We start from the raw sequence: 16782 nt of genomic DNA on the forward strand, positions 1-16782 counted from the left end.
ATAGATGTGGATCATGGCTTTAAAGACAGAGGCTGGAAATCAGACTTCTCCTAACCATGAGAGCTGTGGACTGTGAAACAGCCCCTGGGGGGTGCTGGAAACAAAACCTGACTGCTAGTCCATTGTCCTGCTGGAAAAGTCTTGAGGTCAATGCAGGGATGGAGAGGCTCAGCAACTCCCACAGGCTATAGGGAAAACGTCTGTCATTTTGGTGCAATGAGTGCAAATTATATTGTCTTTTTAGCCCTCATCTACAGCAATTCCCACCAGAATTATTCCATGAAGGGGGGTGACCTGAGCCATGCAGAGGAATCCTGCTGAGGTCTCCCTGGTAACTTATCCAGTGGCACCAACAGATGCCCATGTCTGCTGGCACATTCTCAGTAGACATCTGAGAATCAGTATTCTGTCCTCACTTTTATAATCGTTGGTTCATAGTTCTTTATTTTGTTCCCCATTTACTTCCAGCTTATGAGCTTTTAATTTACAGTAGGATTCTTACTGCTAATCCCGATGGCAGACCTCTCCTTTGCCCTATTGCATATTATTCTGTTCCTGTTAATGAAGATTTAAAGGTCATCCTTTTCATCTTGTATGAGCTCTCAGACTTCCTTTTCACTGCTGTTGTCTTCTTGCTTTCTGTTATTGACAAAATTCCTGAACAAGCATCCATTTTTAAAGCCAGTCATTAAGAGAAATAAAGTAAAACAGAGTAAAATAAAGTAAAGTAAAGCAAAGTAAAGTAAAGTAAAGGTAGTCCCGAGTGAAATTCAATTGACAATTTCTCATAATTTCTTCTTTCCACTGCTTAAGCTTTTGCCCCGTTTGTCTGTTTCTTTACTATCTTGCTGGTTTGGTTTTAATGCCCATTTTCTCCTACCTAACTAAGAGTTTGCCAGATGGCACTGGGGCCAGTCATTTACCAATATCTCGGTAGATGAGGTTGACCAGGTCTTCTGAGTCCTGATTTCTTTCAGGATTCAGCATGTCATAGGGCTGAAAACTTAGATGATCCTGAAAGGTGGTAGACAAGGGCAAGAAACGCCCTCCTGTTTGTATTACTTTTCAAAGGTGGTTCCTGATCACGTGCCCTTTGCCTCGAGGACAGCACAAAATTGCTGCTCTCAGGCTCTGAGGACCAGCTGCTGCTTGTACAAGGACATAGGTAACATGGTGCCTCATTGCCACAGTGAAGTCTGAACCTTCCCCAGACTAATAGAGCACTTTAGAAGATAAAGATAAAACTTTGGACAGGAACTGCTCACTCTTCTTTGTCCAAACAGTGGTTGTTCTTTATCTCCATGGATATGCTCTCGTTTTGGGCCAGAAGCCCAAAGCCCAGTCTAGCAGTCACATGTCCTGGGCTGCCCAGCACTGCCGTGAGTCTGATGAGAGCAGAGGGTGCATCTCAGGGATTTTAGTTTGTGTAAGCCAACTCTTTGCCTCATAGAATGTGTCACTTTGGGGTGTTTCAGAGCTGACACCTTAGTTATGTGAGTTTTCAGTTGTATATTAGCCTGCCATTAAGAGGGGGGATCAGTTGTAAAAGCAGCATGAAATGAGATGGGAGAAGGCTCCTTGCCTACTGCTCCCTGTGGAAGAGCAGGTGCCCTGGCTAGCTTGAGATAAAGCACAGCCAGAAATGGAGGGGGTGAAAGGTGGGAGGATTCTTGCAGCAAAGAAGGAGAATGGAGCTTGTTCTCATATCTCTGTCCACTCATTGCTCCCAGGCACAGATAGGGAACCTGGAGGTGGCTGTGTCCCCACTAGCTGCTGGTGTGGGCTCTGGCTCTCTCCCTTTTGGCTCAGTTCTTTGATGTTGCTGGCTTCCTGGCTGTGGGCAGAAAGTGACTCTGATGGTAGCCTGGGGGTGGATCAAGAGTGGGAGAGGGGAGGAGTCACTGATCGATGCTAATAAATAAAAGGTCCCTCTTCTTCGGTCCAGGGTCCAAGACGCCGGGACAGCTGCCCCCTGAGACAAGAGCTGCAGACTGGCAGACAGCTTAGTGAGTATGCAGGGACTGCCTTGCTTTTCCTGGACAGCTGCTTATTATTCTTATTGCCTTGCTGGTGCTTCAGCGCTGTAAAATGTTAGGAGTGTTTGTTACAGCATGTATAGTGTTGTGATTTTCCACTCCAGCAACAGACACATCAGGGCTGCTTTTCTGATCCCTCCTTCATTTGTAAGTCTACAGAAATTTCCCTGGCATGTGCAGATTTTTCTTAGCTCCTGTCTCTATTTCTAACCAGTGGATGATGCAAGAAAGCAGAAGGATTTGGCTCACTGTGCTGCGTGGTATGTTACCCCTAGGGCAGCTCACAGTTTGTTGAGTAGGGGAGATGTGAGCTGGGAAAGTATGGAGTGCAGGGGGAGTAGAAAGGAGCACTTTTGCAAGATGAAGCATTCCCTGAAGGAGATTTGTTGGTATAGGGCTGTGTAGCTGGTGTGTTTATTCATCCCTTGAAAAATGTATTGCCTCTGTGGTGAAAAATGAAACATTTGGGTTAAGGTGGTGTTTGTGGCTGTTCTCCTGTGGTTGATGGCAGGGTATGCTCCAGGCATTCTGGGATTAAAATCCTCTGAAATGGGAGCAGAGTCTTCTAGGGAGCACTGCCCTGAGTGAAGACAAATAAAGAGGGTTTGGCTCAAAAGCATGTTGGAGTTTCCCACTGGGCAGCCTCACTATCATTCCAAAGTACACCTAGCACCTTCCTTTCTAGGCCCCACTGCTTTCCCACTGGGGTCTGTCCTCCAGCCTCTCCCTCATGTTTTCCTTTCTTAGCAGCTACTGTACAAGACATTTGGGAAACCTATGAAATCCACATTCAACAATAAGTCCAAAACTTCTAAGTTCAAAGAAATTAAAAGGATCTCAGTGCAGAGAATTTCCTTTAAAGAGACTGTCGTGGCAGGGCACAGAGCAGCAGCAGCAGCAAAGTCTCAGGTCGCCTTTGACCTTGTGTCTAGAGTAAACTAACTTATGGCTTTTTCCCAAATTCTCCTCCTCATTTCAGGCTAAGCACTGAACAGGCAAGAAGTGGATGTGTATGGGGGCAGCTTTATGGTACAGGATGAGCTGTTCTCCACATGGCTTGGGATAATGGAGATGAAGAGCAATTCTTTCTCTTTCATCTGAAGCTGAAGTCCCTGGTCAGTTTTTCTTCCTGAGGCAGGAGGCTTCAGGAAAGGGTTGTGAGTTTGGTATTGAATGGATAAATTGCAAATCCCAGAGTAATCTTTTTCCAATGAATTTCACTCCTCACTGATGAAGTGTTAGGCTCTGGCTAAATGTCCCTTTAGTTCTTGGCTGTGTTACCCTCAGTGCAGCTTCCTGGTTTGGCCTCTGAAGGTGATAGCAGTGACAACAGCAAAGTAGTTTGGGGAGAATGGTCTGCACCCAGAGGGCATTCACTTTGCATTGTGTCAGTGAGAAATCCTGATACCTGCATATACACAGAGACAAAACAGGCAGTCCAAGTCACAGCTTGGATGAGACAAGAATGGTTCCTGTGCCCTAGATTCATCCCCAGGGAGTGCATGGGGTCCCAGCCCCATCACTGCCACTAGGGGAGGGCTGGCAGGCAGTGGGTACCCACCCTCCCTCCCTACCTTACCTCTAGCAAACTCTTCCCTTTTCACCCACCAGGGATAGCCATCTCTGTAAATACTTTTCTCTTTCACTGCTTTCTACTGATCCAAGAGTTGGAGAGCGGAATACCCAATGTTTTGTCCCTCTCTGCTGCCCATGATATTGGATCCAATTAAGCTCTTGCAGGTGTTAAAAGGCAAGGTAATTCTCCCTGAGACTGCTGGCCTTGAAGATTCATCCCAGATGAAAAGTCTTACATTGAAATGTGACCTCGGTGCCTAGTGAGGCAAGGACTAGACCAGTGACCAGGACTAGACTAGTGCTAGACCAGAGGGGGAAATGTTTTCCTCTAACTCCACAAAGATGTTGTCCTTTGGGCTGCGAGAGGAGTGTAGGGTCAGCACCACAGTGAGAGCCTTCGAAGAGTTCTGGGTGCTGCTGTTATTTCATTATAAAAACCATGATCCCAGCAGCAGAGGGATTCTTTCAGGTTGCTGCTTGTCACTCCTGAGGCAATGAAGTAGAGGATGAAATGGAGCAGCAGGGTGGTATTCCTCCTCTGATAGCTGGCAGGCTGGCATTGCAACAGAAGCAAGCTGAAGAGAGGGGGACTGAGTGGGACAGGAATGTTTGGAGCCTCATGCTCTGTGTCTCCATCAGCAAAGCTGACAGAAGAGTTTGGGCTGGTTGTATCCAGGCAGGGTATGATGAGAGCAAATGAAGCAGATCAGAGGAAAAGTCAGAAAAACAAACATTTATATTTGGGATCAACACACACCTCTGCCTTTGGGCCCCTGGCAGCCCATGAAATTCCTTCCACTTGCCTAGGCCAGCTTTTCTGAGTGTGGAGTGCTAGTGACATGTTTGCCTCTGGATTGTGTCCCCCAGCCCTGAACTATGACAGGAAGGGGGCATGCCCCTTCCTTCCCAAAACCTAACCCAGTCTGCTAATAGAGGATGTTTTGTAATAGCTCCAAGAAGAGTGTGTACCAGCTAGCTGTCACCTTGCCCAGCCTCTTTCGGGCTCCCTCCTAGCTCTGTTTTCATAATAAACATTCCACTGCTAATTTTGCAGCCAGCCCAGGATCTGCAGCTATCCTCAGTGAGAAGAGAGCAAAACACAGAAAGACAGAGTGAGAGATTCCTCCCTGCGCTGGCACAATGCGCACTCTCCTCATCCTTACACTCCTGGCTGCCTTGGTGATTGCTGCCACTTGCTATGGTAGGTGACCTTTATTACTGTGTAAATGAAAACTGCAAACCTGCAGACATTTATGGGTCTGTTCAGATGTTTGTTATTTGACTTTCTGTCTTCTTTGCCGTTAACTTGATCTCTTGCTTGCTTTCCTTCCCTTGTGCCAGATCCTCCTAGCCCTGATCCGGAGCTCTTATCTCTAGTCATCGGAATTCACTGTCCAGGATGCTTCAACCCCTTCCTCTCTGTTCCAGCTCACCTTATAAGACTGCTCCTCTTTTTGTCCCTTTGTTGTCTGGACTATGATAAGAGTGCTAATTCTTAATTATTCCTTGCTAATTGGAAGATTTCCCTTTTTCCTCTTGTAATATCATCCCCTTTTTCCTGTGAGGCACACAGTTCCATATTGGTGGAATTAAGGTGCTGCTTCATGCAAGAGTCAAGTGCACTTCACAGTTATAATCTATCCTCTAAGAACACATGCAAGCTTTGAAGGTAAACTGGTATCATATCCACTGTAGTGTCAGGTGCAGAAGGTGAGGAACTGTGCTGGAGAATCAAGCTGGATGACCAAGCATGAGTCTGAAAGCACTGACTAAATCACCAGGTAGCTCTGTATTAAACTCCTGAGCACTTGAAACTCCTCATATAAATTCTAGGTCACACCACTGATCCCTTTCTCTTCCTTTTAAACATGTGCCTTAAAACCCAGCTTCTCTGATTTCTGTGTGTGCTCTGTTGATCTGTGGTAGATGAAATACTGAATCCCATCAATAGAGTGTCATAATACATGTTTCATTCTTTCTTTCCACAGAGTCCCATGAGAGCATGGAGTCCCACGAGTACCTCAGTAAGACACTGCTTTACTGTGTTATTGAATTTGAAGAGTGCTACGGACATGTCCAAGATCATTTACTCATGCTCCCACTAGGGATAAAATAGATAGAATCACTGAGCCCAGGGAAATTGAATTTACAGAGTGATGGAGTTTCAGCATGAAAAGGGAGAGAGTTAAAAGAAGACTTCACGTGTTTTGGCATGAGTTCATACCACTGTTTTGCATAGAATATAATGAGAATTGGGAAAAAAAAAAATTGAGAACAGAGCTCAGGTCTCTGTTACCTGTACCAAAACCAGGTTAACTGACACTAGAAAAGGACATTGCTCAAAAAACTCTGGGATGAGCATGGAAAGAGGTACTCTAGAAGCCATGTACAGGATTCATTCTCCCCCAAGAGCAAGGAGAGCCTTACTCTAAGCACCTTGGAAGCAGGCAGGGTGTGTGAATAGGAGGGATCCTTTGGCTGGAAGAGGAAGAGAGAGTGTCACAGGAAAAGCATGAAAAGGGTGGAGAGTCTCACTCTGGAGCAAGCAATATCCTGGAGATATTAGAGAACAGGTGAATCAAAAATAAAAAGAAATTAGGACATCTGGAAGAAGAACAAAGCAGATAGTCAGCAACACAAAGGCACATGTGGAAGCCACTATCAGTGACATCCACAGACTCCTGAACTCTGCAACAGGACTGTGATGTTTCTCAAAAAAGTCAGAAGGGACTTTCAGGCCCCTCAGTCCAAAACTGCCACACAGACTCCTCAATGACTGTTTAACCTTGGAGGCAGAGAGACTTACTCAGGCCCTTCCTTCCTGTGCACAATTTCACAATTCTTGTAGTTCTTCTGAGAGTGCTCAGATGTCCCATGGTCTCTGTAGCTTGGTGCCTGCCTCTCCTGGGCCATGTTCCACTCACTCAGAGGGTCTGTGGCAGCAAAATCACAATAACATTCCCCTGAGTGATTTGAATAAGAGCAGAACAAGAACAGCATGGGCATTCTGTACAGGCTGCACTAGCCACTGAGAGAGCCTGTACATGAACCAGCCAGGGGACAGGAGGGAATATTAAAAGATCCTGGATTTCACTGTACATGGGAAGGCAGATAAGGAGGCTGTTATAAAGGAGGAAGCTAGCTTTTGTTGAAATCTGGCATTGGAAAAACCGTTCTGAATAACCTCTTGCCTTCTCAGATCCCTTCCTTAACAGGCGAAGGGCCAATGACTTCATACAGGCTGACACGAGACTAAGAGCCATCACTCAGGAGAGGTATGTCATGGCCTCAGGACGTGAGGGTGAGAGTGGGAAGAGATGTCATGGCCTCAGCTGAGGCTGAGAGTGGGAAGAGATTCCTCCTTGCCAAGCACAGGCTGGTAGCAGGAGTGGCAGCCATGGTGAATTTTGAGAAGCCTCAGTCCTTCTTCTAATGTGAGGTACAATTTAAGTCCCCAGTCCCAGGAAAAGCAAGAATGCAGATAAACAGAGAGCAGGTCCTTTGATTTGGACACATGTCGCATACTGAGAAGACTGATTAATTTTTCTGAAGGAAGCACCAACAGAAGGAGAGAGAATGAGTGAGGAATGGGCCAAAAGACAGACTAGTTTGAGATCTTATTCTTGTCCTCAGATCTCATGAAGGACTTGCATGATATTTTCTAAATCAAAGGACCATCTGAGGGCCTCCTTGCCTCATTTATAAAATATGGATATAACCAATTTCATGCTTTATTCAAAGCTTGTGAAAATAAAGACTGAAGCACAGAAATCATCTCTTAGTGAGGCACAAGGGAAACCTTCTTCTCAGTACGAAGTGACCCCTTTACAGAATATTTCAGGTCTTTTTTCTATGTATATGTTTAGGAAAGATCAGAAGAGCTGAAGAGCTGAAGAGAGCAGGCCAGGGAAGGCTGCAAAGGGGCGACCCTTCCTCAAATTGTGGCAGGAGCCATTCCCCTCTCCCCACCACCTTACTTAGGCCCTAAATAAAAGGTTGCCTGAGGAGGCAAAACATTCCTGCTGTAGTCATGTCACTCCCCGGGTGTGGTAAACACAGGAGCTGGCATGGTAAGAACTCTGTAGCTGGGTGATGGACTCTGATGGTGGATCCTTAATCCCAGTGGGGAGTTTCATGACAGGAAAGGGCTGCAGACAGATATTTAAGATGACAGCACTTACTCCTCTTTTCTCCTACCATTACAGGATCAGGGAGCGAAGTAAGGCACCCCAGGAGCATCAGAGGGAGCTCTGCGAGGACTACTACCCTTGTGAAATGTATGCTTTTCGCCATGGCTACGCTGCTGCTTACAAGCACTATTTTGGGAGGAGGAGGACTAAGTAAAGGATGACCTGTTCCCACCCTTCCCACCCTGGGGCCCGGAGCCCAGGGTATCCTCCCCAAAATCGCAATGGCTCTGAAACATACTCAGTTGCTTGCATCCCTGTATGTTATCCTGCCTGCTGCTTCTCTCCCATGTAGCCATGTATTCCTACACTGTGTTAATTAGCACTGAGCTGATGTTGCAGAGATCACAGAGAGTTCAGGATGTGGGTGTTTCCTACAAATAAATTGCTGGTTTGATACTATTGTCTCATGACTCACAGTATTTTGGAAGGGGGGTGTGCAATTTTCCATGAAGGAACTGAATTTGTTTATCATATGTTCTGTTGCAGGTTAGGGGGGAAAAACATCATTACCTTGCAAGCATATGGCTCTAGAAGAGTCTATAATGTTCTTGTTCCAGGTTCTACAAGTGGCTTCTTTCAGAGGTCACCAGACAGTTTCAGCTCCCAGTCTTAAGACATCTAAAAACAGTGCAGTATTCAGAATGCAGATGCACTTTTTGAAAATCAAATCTTTCCTCATTTGGGGAGACAAAATCCAGAAGATTTTATTTAATCTTAAAACAAAGTTAGGGTGAGACTTGGTGACAGAAAAAAACTGTAAATTACCTCTTCTTTATCCAGCTGCCATCAGGTCCTGACGTTAGGTGCTCCTTTAGAAAGGACTGTGTCATTCAGACTTAACTTGTGTTGCCTTTTACTATCCCTTTTCAAAACCCTTCCACTTGAAGCTTCTCTGGTAGCACTTGAAAGCTGCAGAAATCAAAGCTGGAGGGAGGCTCTTGGTGGTAAATTGACAGAAAAAAGAAATCCAGTGTTTGGGGTCAGGCCCAATTTTGTTTACATAGAACAATTTCATTTTACTGTTCACAAACCGTTTGAAATTAAAATGTGGGTTGACTCTGCTCAAGCTACTGAGCACCTCCTGGTCCTCTGAGGAATGAGCATGGCTGCATTCTGCTCATCATCACCGGGGCCTGTCCACAGGCCAAAAGGCACCAGTGCTGGCATGTCCAAGAATTCAATGCTGCTCTGGGCTTGACAGCAGCCACAGCAGCTGGGACAGCCCTTGGTGTAGTTTGTGTAGGAGACATAACATCTATCTCAGCTCAAGACAGATGGTTTCAACATTCGCATCTCCAGGCTTACACAGGCACCTGCAAATTACAGAAGGTGGAAAGATTCAAGGCATGCAATCAAAGTCTATGACCTATAAAGTATCAAATTGTTGACTAATCTGTGAAATTAAGCCTGGAGCCAAATCTACCTGGCCCATTAGAAACATACATCTCCTTCCAAAACATGCTTTAAAGTTTTGCCAGCTTTGAAACCGAATTTTGGAAAGGAATGTGATTTATTTATTGAAAACACTTCTGATAGGAAACTCCACCCTGACAGTTGCTAAAGTTTTGTCCAGAGGAAAAAGCAAGAGAGAAATAATTTTAAGGAAAAAAGAGATATAGGTGTATTCACACACACTTGTTCTCTATGTTCTCAAGTAGGTAAATCTTGTCATCACCAACCGGAGCAAACTCACATATGTTAAAATCGACTAGTCTGCAGTGTCTGGGTTTGACTTGGCACTGTGCACCACCACAACAGAAGGCACAAAGTCTAGTGCTGTTTGGGTCTGTGTCCAGAAATATCCAGTGATTCCAATCCCCAGTTAACTAGTATAAATAATGATTAATACCAGAGATTTCTGTGGGATTTCATTAGTGTAAGCAACAACCAAACAGATTTAAGAGACTACATGCTGGTTAGAATGCTTGGGAAAAGGTGGGAGGATAAATAAAACTGTTTGGATTACTAGAACTGCACATTTATATATTTACATTATTTCAAGAATTCATCTGGAAGCATAACTTTCCTGGAATACCTATTATTTTTAGATATTTATTTATTTTTTTACTGTTTCTGTTTTGCTGTAATAATATATATACAAGACCTTTTGCTGGATGTCATTAGTATGTATATTCAGCTTTCCTGGACTGTAGAAAAGTTAACAGGGACAAAAGTTGGGGTTTATTTTAATCCTGAAAATTCTTTAAACTGAAAGACAGTGTTTCTAAAAACTGGAAAAATCCCTAATGGCTCTGATTTTCCTTGGGAGCCTCCTAAACTTTACTTCTGTAACCCTGCACATGGGTCTGAGGAGGACTGGATATGAGGTGGAGGAAGATTAAGTCTCTGCTACCAGAAAGAATGAGCACACATGATTTAAAAAAAAAAAAAAAAAAAAAAAAAAAAAGGGGCAGCAACTACCCCAAACTCGGTCTATTCAGCCAGGAGAAGACCTCATTGCAGTGTACAACATTCTCCTAAGGGGCAGTGGAGGGGCAGCACCAATCTCTCCTCTCTGGTGATCAGTGATAGTACACCTGGAACTGTGTCAGGGGAGGTTTAGGTTTGATATCAGGAAAAGGCTCTTCACCCAGAGGGTGACTGGGCACTGGGACAGGTTCCACAGGGAAGTGGTCTCAGCACCAGCCTAACAGAGCTCAAGAAGCATTTGGACAAAGCACTCAGGCACAAGATGAGACTCCTGAGGTGTCCTGTGGAGGGTCAGGAGCTGGACTTGATGGGTCCCTTCCAACTCAGCTTATTCTGTGATTCTGTGGTTCCTTATGCTGTTTGTGGGACATGCCTTTGGTAACTTGGACAGTGGGTTTGGGAAGTGTGGGGTTATTGACACACAGCCCATGCGAGGCTCTTGTTGTACCAAATAACTTTAGCCACTCAGATCCTGAAGAATGAAATACTTTTGGAGTCTATATGTTTATTTGACTTTTGGGCAAGAGAAGCCAAAATAAAGCTTCTAATTTATGAAGATTTCCAGGAGAAAAATATAAAGATCTTCCCTCAAACTAACTTCCAAATTTCCTAAAAGTATAAAAATCTCATCTCTCCCAAGTGATTTGGTGAAACTGTCTGAAAAACTATTGTGTTTGCCCTATGCAAATTGATTTACAGGTTTCTTTACCCTCAGGGTAATGAGTCAAGGTCGGGTGGAGAAAAAGGTCACCATTGTGTTCAGTCTCATTTGAGAAACTCTGTGTGAGAGAGTCCCATTATGTGAAAAGAATTGCTCTACTTTAGTGTGTGTTGGTCTCTCCCCCGGCTTTCCAGAATGACTGAATGACTTTCAAGTTTTTAAGAAAAATGATTTCTTTTAAATCCAGTTGTTTTTCTTCAACAGCCCCATTCAAAACCTCAGATAAAATCTTCTGGAAATGCCCCGAGTCATGACATGGGTGCCAAAATGACTGCCAGGACCCAGTATCTCCTGGCCCTAAGGACGGGTTTTGTTTTGGAGCGCAGACGCAGGAACAAAAGCCAGATCCCTGGTCTCTCCAAGAAATCACAGGATATAAACTGCTGCCCAAAAACAAGCCCCGGAGAACTTCAATAACCTCCAGGAAAGCTCTGAGGTTAGGGAGACTAGTGCAGCCAAAGAAGACATGAGGAGTGTGCTGGCACTGCTGATTGTGACTCTGGCCCTGGCAGCACTCTGCTGTTGTGAGAAAGGTAAGGGGACATCTTCCCAGGAAGGCTCTCAGGGCGCTGCTGAGCCCTGCAGCTTGCTGTCAGCCTCCCTCCAGTCTGGGAGAGACACAGAGATTTGGAGGGGGGGAGGAGATGCACCACCGCCAGTCGTTGCATGTCTTCAGATCTCTGTTAGAGAGAGACTCATGAATGAGAGAGGGCTTGGGAACAGAGACTCCCATCTTTTGCTGGGCATTTTCTTCCACTAGTCAACACCCACTCACCCCCACCTCAGTTGCATATTGAATTGCAGAAGAGAATTTGAACATTTTAATATGTTTAAGATTTCAACTGGTTTATCATTTTGTCTCTCTAAATGGTGGGTGTTATTAAAACCATTTTTGTGAGAAACAGATCATCTATGTAAGTGGGGGCAGCTGGATCTGGCCAGTCAGTGGTGGGATTCAGTTACAGAGGAGGATGACTCACAAGCATAGAAGGATTCACAAGCAGACTGTCTGTCTATCTTCCAGACCCCAAAGAACCCTCAGGATCTCTCAGCGCTGACAGTGAGTATATCATTCTGACTGATGCTCAGCTCCATTCTCCTGCATCTGGCTTCTTTCTTAGCTTTGATAGGTTCAAGGGCTGAACAAGAACCATGCTGAGTCCCTCTCTAACTCTTCCCTTTACACTCCCTAAGTCTGCAGTCGCTGAGGTGCAGGAGCATGTGCAGCAATCAGAGCCCTTCACGGGTGAGCAGGTGACATGAGGGCAGCCAGTGTCCCTGCACCAGCAAGGCTAGCATCGCTTGGGGTGTGCTGCTGCCAGAGGCTGAGAAGTGCCCTGGCAAGGCATAAGTGATGCAGGGTGTTAGCAGCTGGATGCATCTGCCTTCTGTGAAACAGGGTTGTGTTGGTGTAGTCTCCCTGCTCTGACCTGGCTTCTGACCAGAGACCTGCCCAGAGTGACTGCTGCATCCCCAGGCTGTTCTGAGAGCAGAAGCTGCCCACATCAATGGGTTGTGACATCCCTGCCAAATCCTGCAAAAAGGAAACTGAAAGAGAGGGGCTTCCTTGACTGCTCCTGAGGGCTGCAGTCCCTCCTGTCAGGTCTCTTGGGATGCTGGGATTTGCACACCTCGGGTTGTTCACAGCTTTTGCAGCAAGCTGATCCTGGCAGAAATCTGTATGGAAAATAGTTTTTGTTCTCTCATGTCCTTCCTTTCTCACACTTTAAAGGATAACATTGCTGCTGAGAAGCATGAAAGCTGGTATTTTTCCAGTGAGCCAATACAAACACAGATTGGGAAACAGAAAAAAAAGATGTGAAGACTGTTCAGAGGAAGGTGGTAGTTTCTGACAACTCATTAACCAGATTATATTTTGATCCAGATTAACCTCAGTTTGCTAGAAATGGGATACCTCTCACCTCCAAAGAGAAACACAGCCAAACACTCCATGATGGTGAGGGAAGGGACAAACCCCACCATCTCCCCACAGGCAGAGGTATTAGTATCTTTTTTTCCCCAGGGACAGCAACAATTTGCCAGTTTCCACGCTGAAATGTATATTGGTGTGCAGCTGTCTGTGTTGCTGCTGTGCTGGCGCCTGTGCACACCTTTGCTGTTGTGGGACCATCCCATAGAGCAAGGCTGTGCTGTGCCGAGTCCTGGCTGGGGCTGGGAAGTGGCTGTACCTGCTCTTTGTGGGATTGTTCACAGCACCATGGTGTTTGCACAATGACAAATCAAGGGAGCAAAGAAGCAACTGTGCAGACATGATGTGTTAGTGGAGAGCGGGAGCAAATGCTCTCATGGCTGAAACACTTCTTATGTTCTCTAGGTCCTGAATGCTGGGATCTTTGCACATCTTGGGTGTATTTCTCACTGGGTGATGTTTACTGTCACTATTTTATACTCTTCACTTTCACAAAACTCTATACATGTGAGCATTGGTATTTCTTTGTGCTGCCTATGGCTCATGGCTCATTGGAGGTGCTTTAAGGTCTTCTGGTTGATATCCCACATCATTCTCAGTCTGAGTCAAGACACAAAAAGGAAGCCAAGACTCTAAAATTAAGTAGGCGAGGGAGAGGGGGTGTCATTCTCCTAATTTTCATCTCATTCATATTTTATTCCTTTTACACATTTGCTGCAGACTCAGATTATGCTGTGTGATAAGGAAATGGAGTTTATGACAGAAAAAGCCCTTGCTTCATGGAGATGTGAAGGCTGCAGTGAGGAAGGAGTTTTGAGTGGACAGTAGAATGGGGAGAGATGAATGGACCATTAGGATCACTTGTGGCAGTCATTTGTGAAGAAAGTAGATTCTGATTTTCAGAGGTTAGACTGGTCTGTGTGTTTCAGTGCTGCATCTCTAACCTGCTGTATTCTCTCTTGGCAGGCATAAAGATTAAAAAGGAAGTTGCCAATGCCTTTGTGAAGAGGAAGAAGAGATCCAGCCCTTATGAATGGTAACAACTCAGGAGCTGGGCTGAGAGATGGAATCTGGGCCTGTTCTGAAGAGGGGGTGGGAATGCCATAGGACACAACAAAGCATTATTTTGTTGTACAGCTATGTTAATACCTTCATGTATTGAAGGAAAACGTCTGTAGGAGACATCCAGTGATGGAAAAAAATGGTTCTTTATTCATTAAAACCCATTTAAAGGCTCATAGCTAGACTCTAGCATTCCCACCATGGAGAAAGACAGCACTCACTGTGCTAGCCATGAAGACAGCGGGATACAAATTAGAAGTTGCTCCAACCTACTGGGTCATCAGAATCAATTTTTAGGACAATAAGAATGATGGAGCCTTGGCCATTGACTCTGGTTTCCCACAAAGGAAACACAGCTTTGTTGCAGAAATAAAGCTAGATCAGATTGGCTGTTCTTTCTGAAACTGTAGAACATACACTTACTTGTGCAGAAAGCAGACACAAAGATTTGGAGAAATCCTAGCTATTTGAGAAATTTCAGGTAATGCAAGGATGTCCTTCATATATTTCTGGAAGAGGTTTTTAAGCTACTCTTTCCAATACAGAAATAAAGTAAAAATTAATGAAATACTGATGGGATTTCTGTGGTAGTGTGTACAGTCTCCAGGAAAGATTAACCAAACCTAGAAGAGGAACTGAGAATGATGACATCAAAAGTGTACAGCTGAGACTAAAAATCTGGGCTTTCTTAGCATGGCAAAAAAGAAAAGAAAAAAAGCTACAAGGGGATAGTGCTCCTGTCTACAACAGAAGTGAGGATAATTAGAGAACAGTGTTTAAGCTAAAGGAAAATAATGGCTAGTGGGCAAAAATAAAGGTAAGCAGGAAATAATAAAATAAATATATAATAAAATAAATAATAACAACAACAAAAAAATTCCTGGGTAGCTGGGGAATGAGATTGAAGACAAAAAACCAAACCAAAATCCTTACAGCTTCTGTAGTACCCATTTCTGATAAAAACTCAAGAGCAATTAATTTGAGGTGGGTTCAATCCCTTATTTCCCAGCATTGACCAAGTAGCCTATCCCTGTGTAAACAGATGTTTAACTAAGCACAACCAGTCCTCTGTTGGGTCACCCTGGAGAATCACTTCTTTCATGTCAGTGTCAAGTGTGTGAACTGTCTCCAACTGCATTGGCTGAAACTGGAGAATGGCATCTCTGTCTTTGTCCACTCCAGGTACTTCGAGTATTATAAAAGTCCGATGGAGCAGATGCATGAGCGCTGTGAAAACTACCCTCCCTGTGACTATCTTTCTGACCAAGTAGGATTTGCCTTGGCCTACAACCGCTTCTTTGGGAGGTACTGAGGATGGGAAGGTCTCTCCACTCATTTGGCTTGGAACACTCCAAACCCCACAGGAGAAAGAAGGTTGTGGTCGGGAAGGAGGGAAGGAAAGCATCTGGACTGGCATCTTCTTCCATTGTCTCCCTAACCAGCTGGAACACCAAGGCAGGGATTATCCCACTTGTTTAGCTTCCATTAACTTTCTTCCTTTCATCAATAAAGTCTCTCTTCAGACATCTTTTGTGGTATTTTGAGCTTCACTAGAAGACTCTGTCTTACTTCCTTCTACCTGAATCCCCAGCACACAATAGGTGAAAAATGGTGATTAGTTTCTAGAAAATTACTGCATGCCTTAGAAACATCACTAGATCTTTTATCCTCTTCTGCAAAATACAGGACTATTATGGAATAAGAATGTCACAATGTGTGTAAAAGTGATGGATCTGATCCTGGGATGCTCACTGTGAAGAAGGAAGAACACCTGTCCCCCTGTCCAATTAGTGGGAAAGTTCAGTATTTTCATGTAGCATAATCATGTTAAATATGCATCACAGTAGGATCATTTTGTAAAGATAGAAGTGTGCAAATACTCTTGCATAGATAGCAATCAGCTTCTGGTACACTCTTCTGATTACTCTGTCATAAAATTTGCCTGTATAGCAACAATAAATAAATCCCAAATGGTGTGTTTAAGGAGTCCTTTCAGATGAGTCCTTGCATTTGTATGCTGCATTTCGTGGCTGTATAAAAAGACCTCAAATTCTTTTTTTCTTGTTGTTGTTGTTGTTGTTTTGAATTTTTTTTCAACCAGCTTCTAGTGAAACTAAAAATATCCAGCAGAACAACAACAAAAAAAGAACCTCTTCTTCTCTGCTGCTTTTGTATTTATGCTTGAAACTAAAAGTATCTAAACAGTTAAAAAGTAAAAAAAAAAAAAAAAGCTAAAAACCATTTTGAAATTAAAAAAAAAAAGAAAATTGGTTCAAGGATGGATTGAAATTGGGGCAATATTTTGTTTATTCATGACAATTGGTAGCTAAACATATCCATATTAAAAATTTATGTTTATTTATATATATATATTATCTTCCCTCTGCACTACTTCATTCTGTCTTCCGGTATTAATATTATACCTTGGCAACTTTCTGCATAACCTTCCTAATATACTCTGTCAGCTTTCCTTCCCTGAGAGGTGGATGGCAGATCACACCTCCGAGAACAGGGACTGCTGATGCTCAGGAAACTGGCAGGGACCAAATCTCTCTGGTTGCATGTAAGCTGGTGCAACCACCCTCAGCTGCTAAATGCAACAAATACTGCTTATGTAAAGCAAGTTGGTGTGCTGCTTCTTTTTGTTCCTCTGTACAACTTTTACCTGTGGTAAAAGAGATGCCTGGAAGACACAACCTGTGTTTGTGAACCCTGAGGAGCAGGAACCCAGTGCAGGAGGCTTCCTTCTCCCCTTCCATGCCCCAGTGTGATTCAGAAATGATGACATTGAAATTTAGGTCATAGTTTCAGCACTCAGTGACACTGAGGGAGAGGAGG

The 16782-nt window shown here is 44.2% G+C and overlaps 2 protein-coding genes across 2 annotated transcripts; both read left to right on the forward strand.

The window, feature by feature from the left end:
* Window positions 1–1900: 1900 nt before the first annotated feature.
* On the forward strand, window positions 1901–8197 carry MGP (matrix Gla protein). The gene is made up of 5 exons (XM_066183483.1): window positions 1901–2006; window positions 4666–4812; window positions 5600–5635; window positions 6811–6886; window positions 7817–8197. The coding sequence occupies exons 2-5, from the start codon at window positions 4752–4754 to the stop codon at window positions 7953–7955; spliced, it is 312 nt and encodes a 103-aa protein (XP_066039580.1). The 5' UTR covers window positions 1901–2006; window positions 4666–4751; the 3' UTR covers window positions 7956–8197.
* Window positions 8198–11243: 3046 nt separating this feature from the next.
* LOC136290237 (osteocalcin-like) lies at window positions 11244–15927 on the forward strand. Its single transcript, XM_066184612.1, has 4 exons — window positions 11244–11485; window positions 11977–12012; window positions 13849–13918; window positions 15127–15927. The coding sequence occupies exons 1-4, from the start codon at window positions 11419–11421 to the stop codon at window positions 15254–15256; spliced, it is 303 nt and encodes a 100-aa protein (XP_066040709.1). The 5' UTR covers window positions 11244–11418; the 3' UTR covers window positions 15257–15927.
* Window positions 15928–16782: the final 855 nt, after the last annotated feature.

This window comes from Chamaea fasciata, unplaced genomic scaffold (genome assembly GCF_029207755.1).
Source record: "Chamaea fasciata isolate MVZ Bird 193981 ecotype frontalis unplaced genomic scaffold, bChaFas1.0.hap1 SCAF_5, whole genome shotgun sequence".
NCBI lineage: Eukaryota > Metazoa > Chordata > Aves > Passeriformes > Sylviidae > Chamaea > Chamaea fasciata.

Bases quoted from the DNA above. Each gene is read 5' to 3' on its own strand.
- LOC136290237 (XM_066184612.1), top strand. From the start codon at position 11,419: ATGAGGAGTGTGCTGGCACTGCTGATTGTGACTCTGGCCCTGGCAGCA. The intron at 11,486-11,976 runs GTAAGGGGACAT...TCTATCTTCCAG, and splicing joins ACTCTGCTGTTGTGAGAAAG to ACCCCAAAGAACCCTCAGGA. The intron at 12,013-13,848 runs GTGAGTATATCA...CTCTCTTGGCAG, and splicing joins AGGATCTCTCAGCGCTGACA to GCATAAAGATTAAAAAGGAA.
- MGP (XM_066183483.1), top strand. From the start codon at position 4,752: ATGCGCACTCTCCTCATCCTTACACTCCTGGCTGCCTTGGTGATTGCT. The intron at 5,636-6,810 runs GTAAGACACTGC...TTGCCTTCTCAG, and splicing joins GGAGTCCCACGAGTACCTCA to ATCCCTTCCTTAACAGGCGA. The intron at 6,887-7,816 runs GTATGTCATGGC...CTACCATTACAG, and splicing joins AGAGCCATCACTCAGGAGAG to GATCAGGGAGCGAAGTAAGG.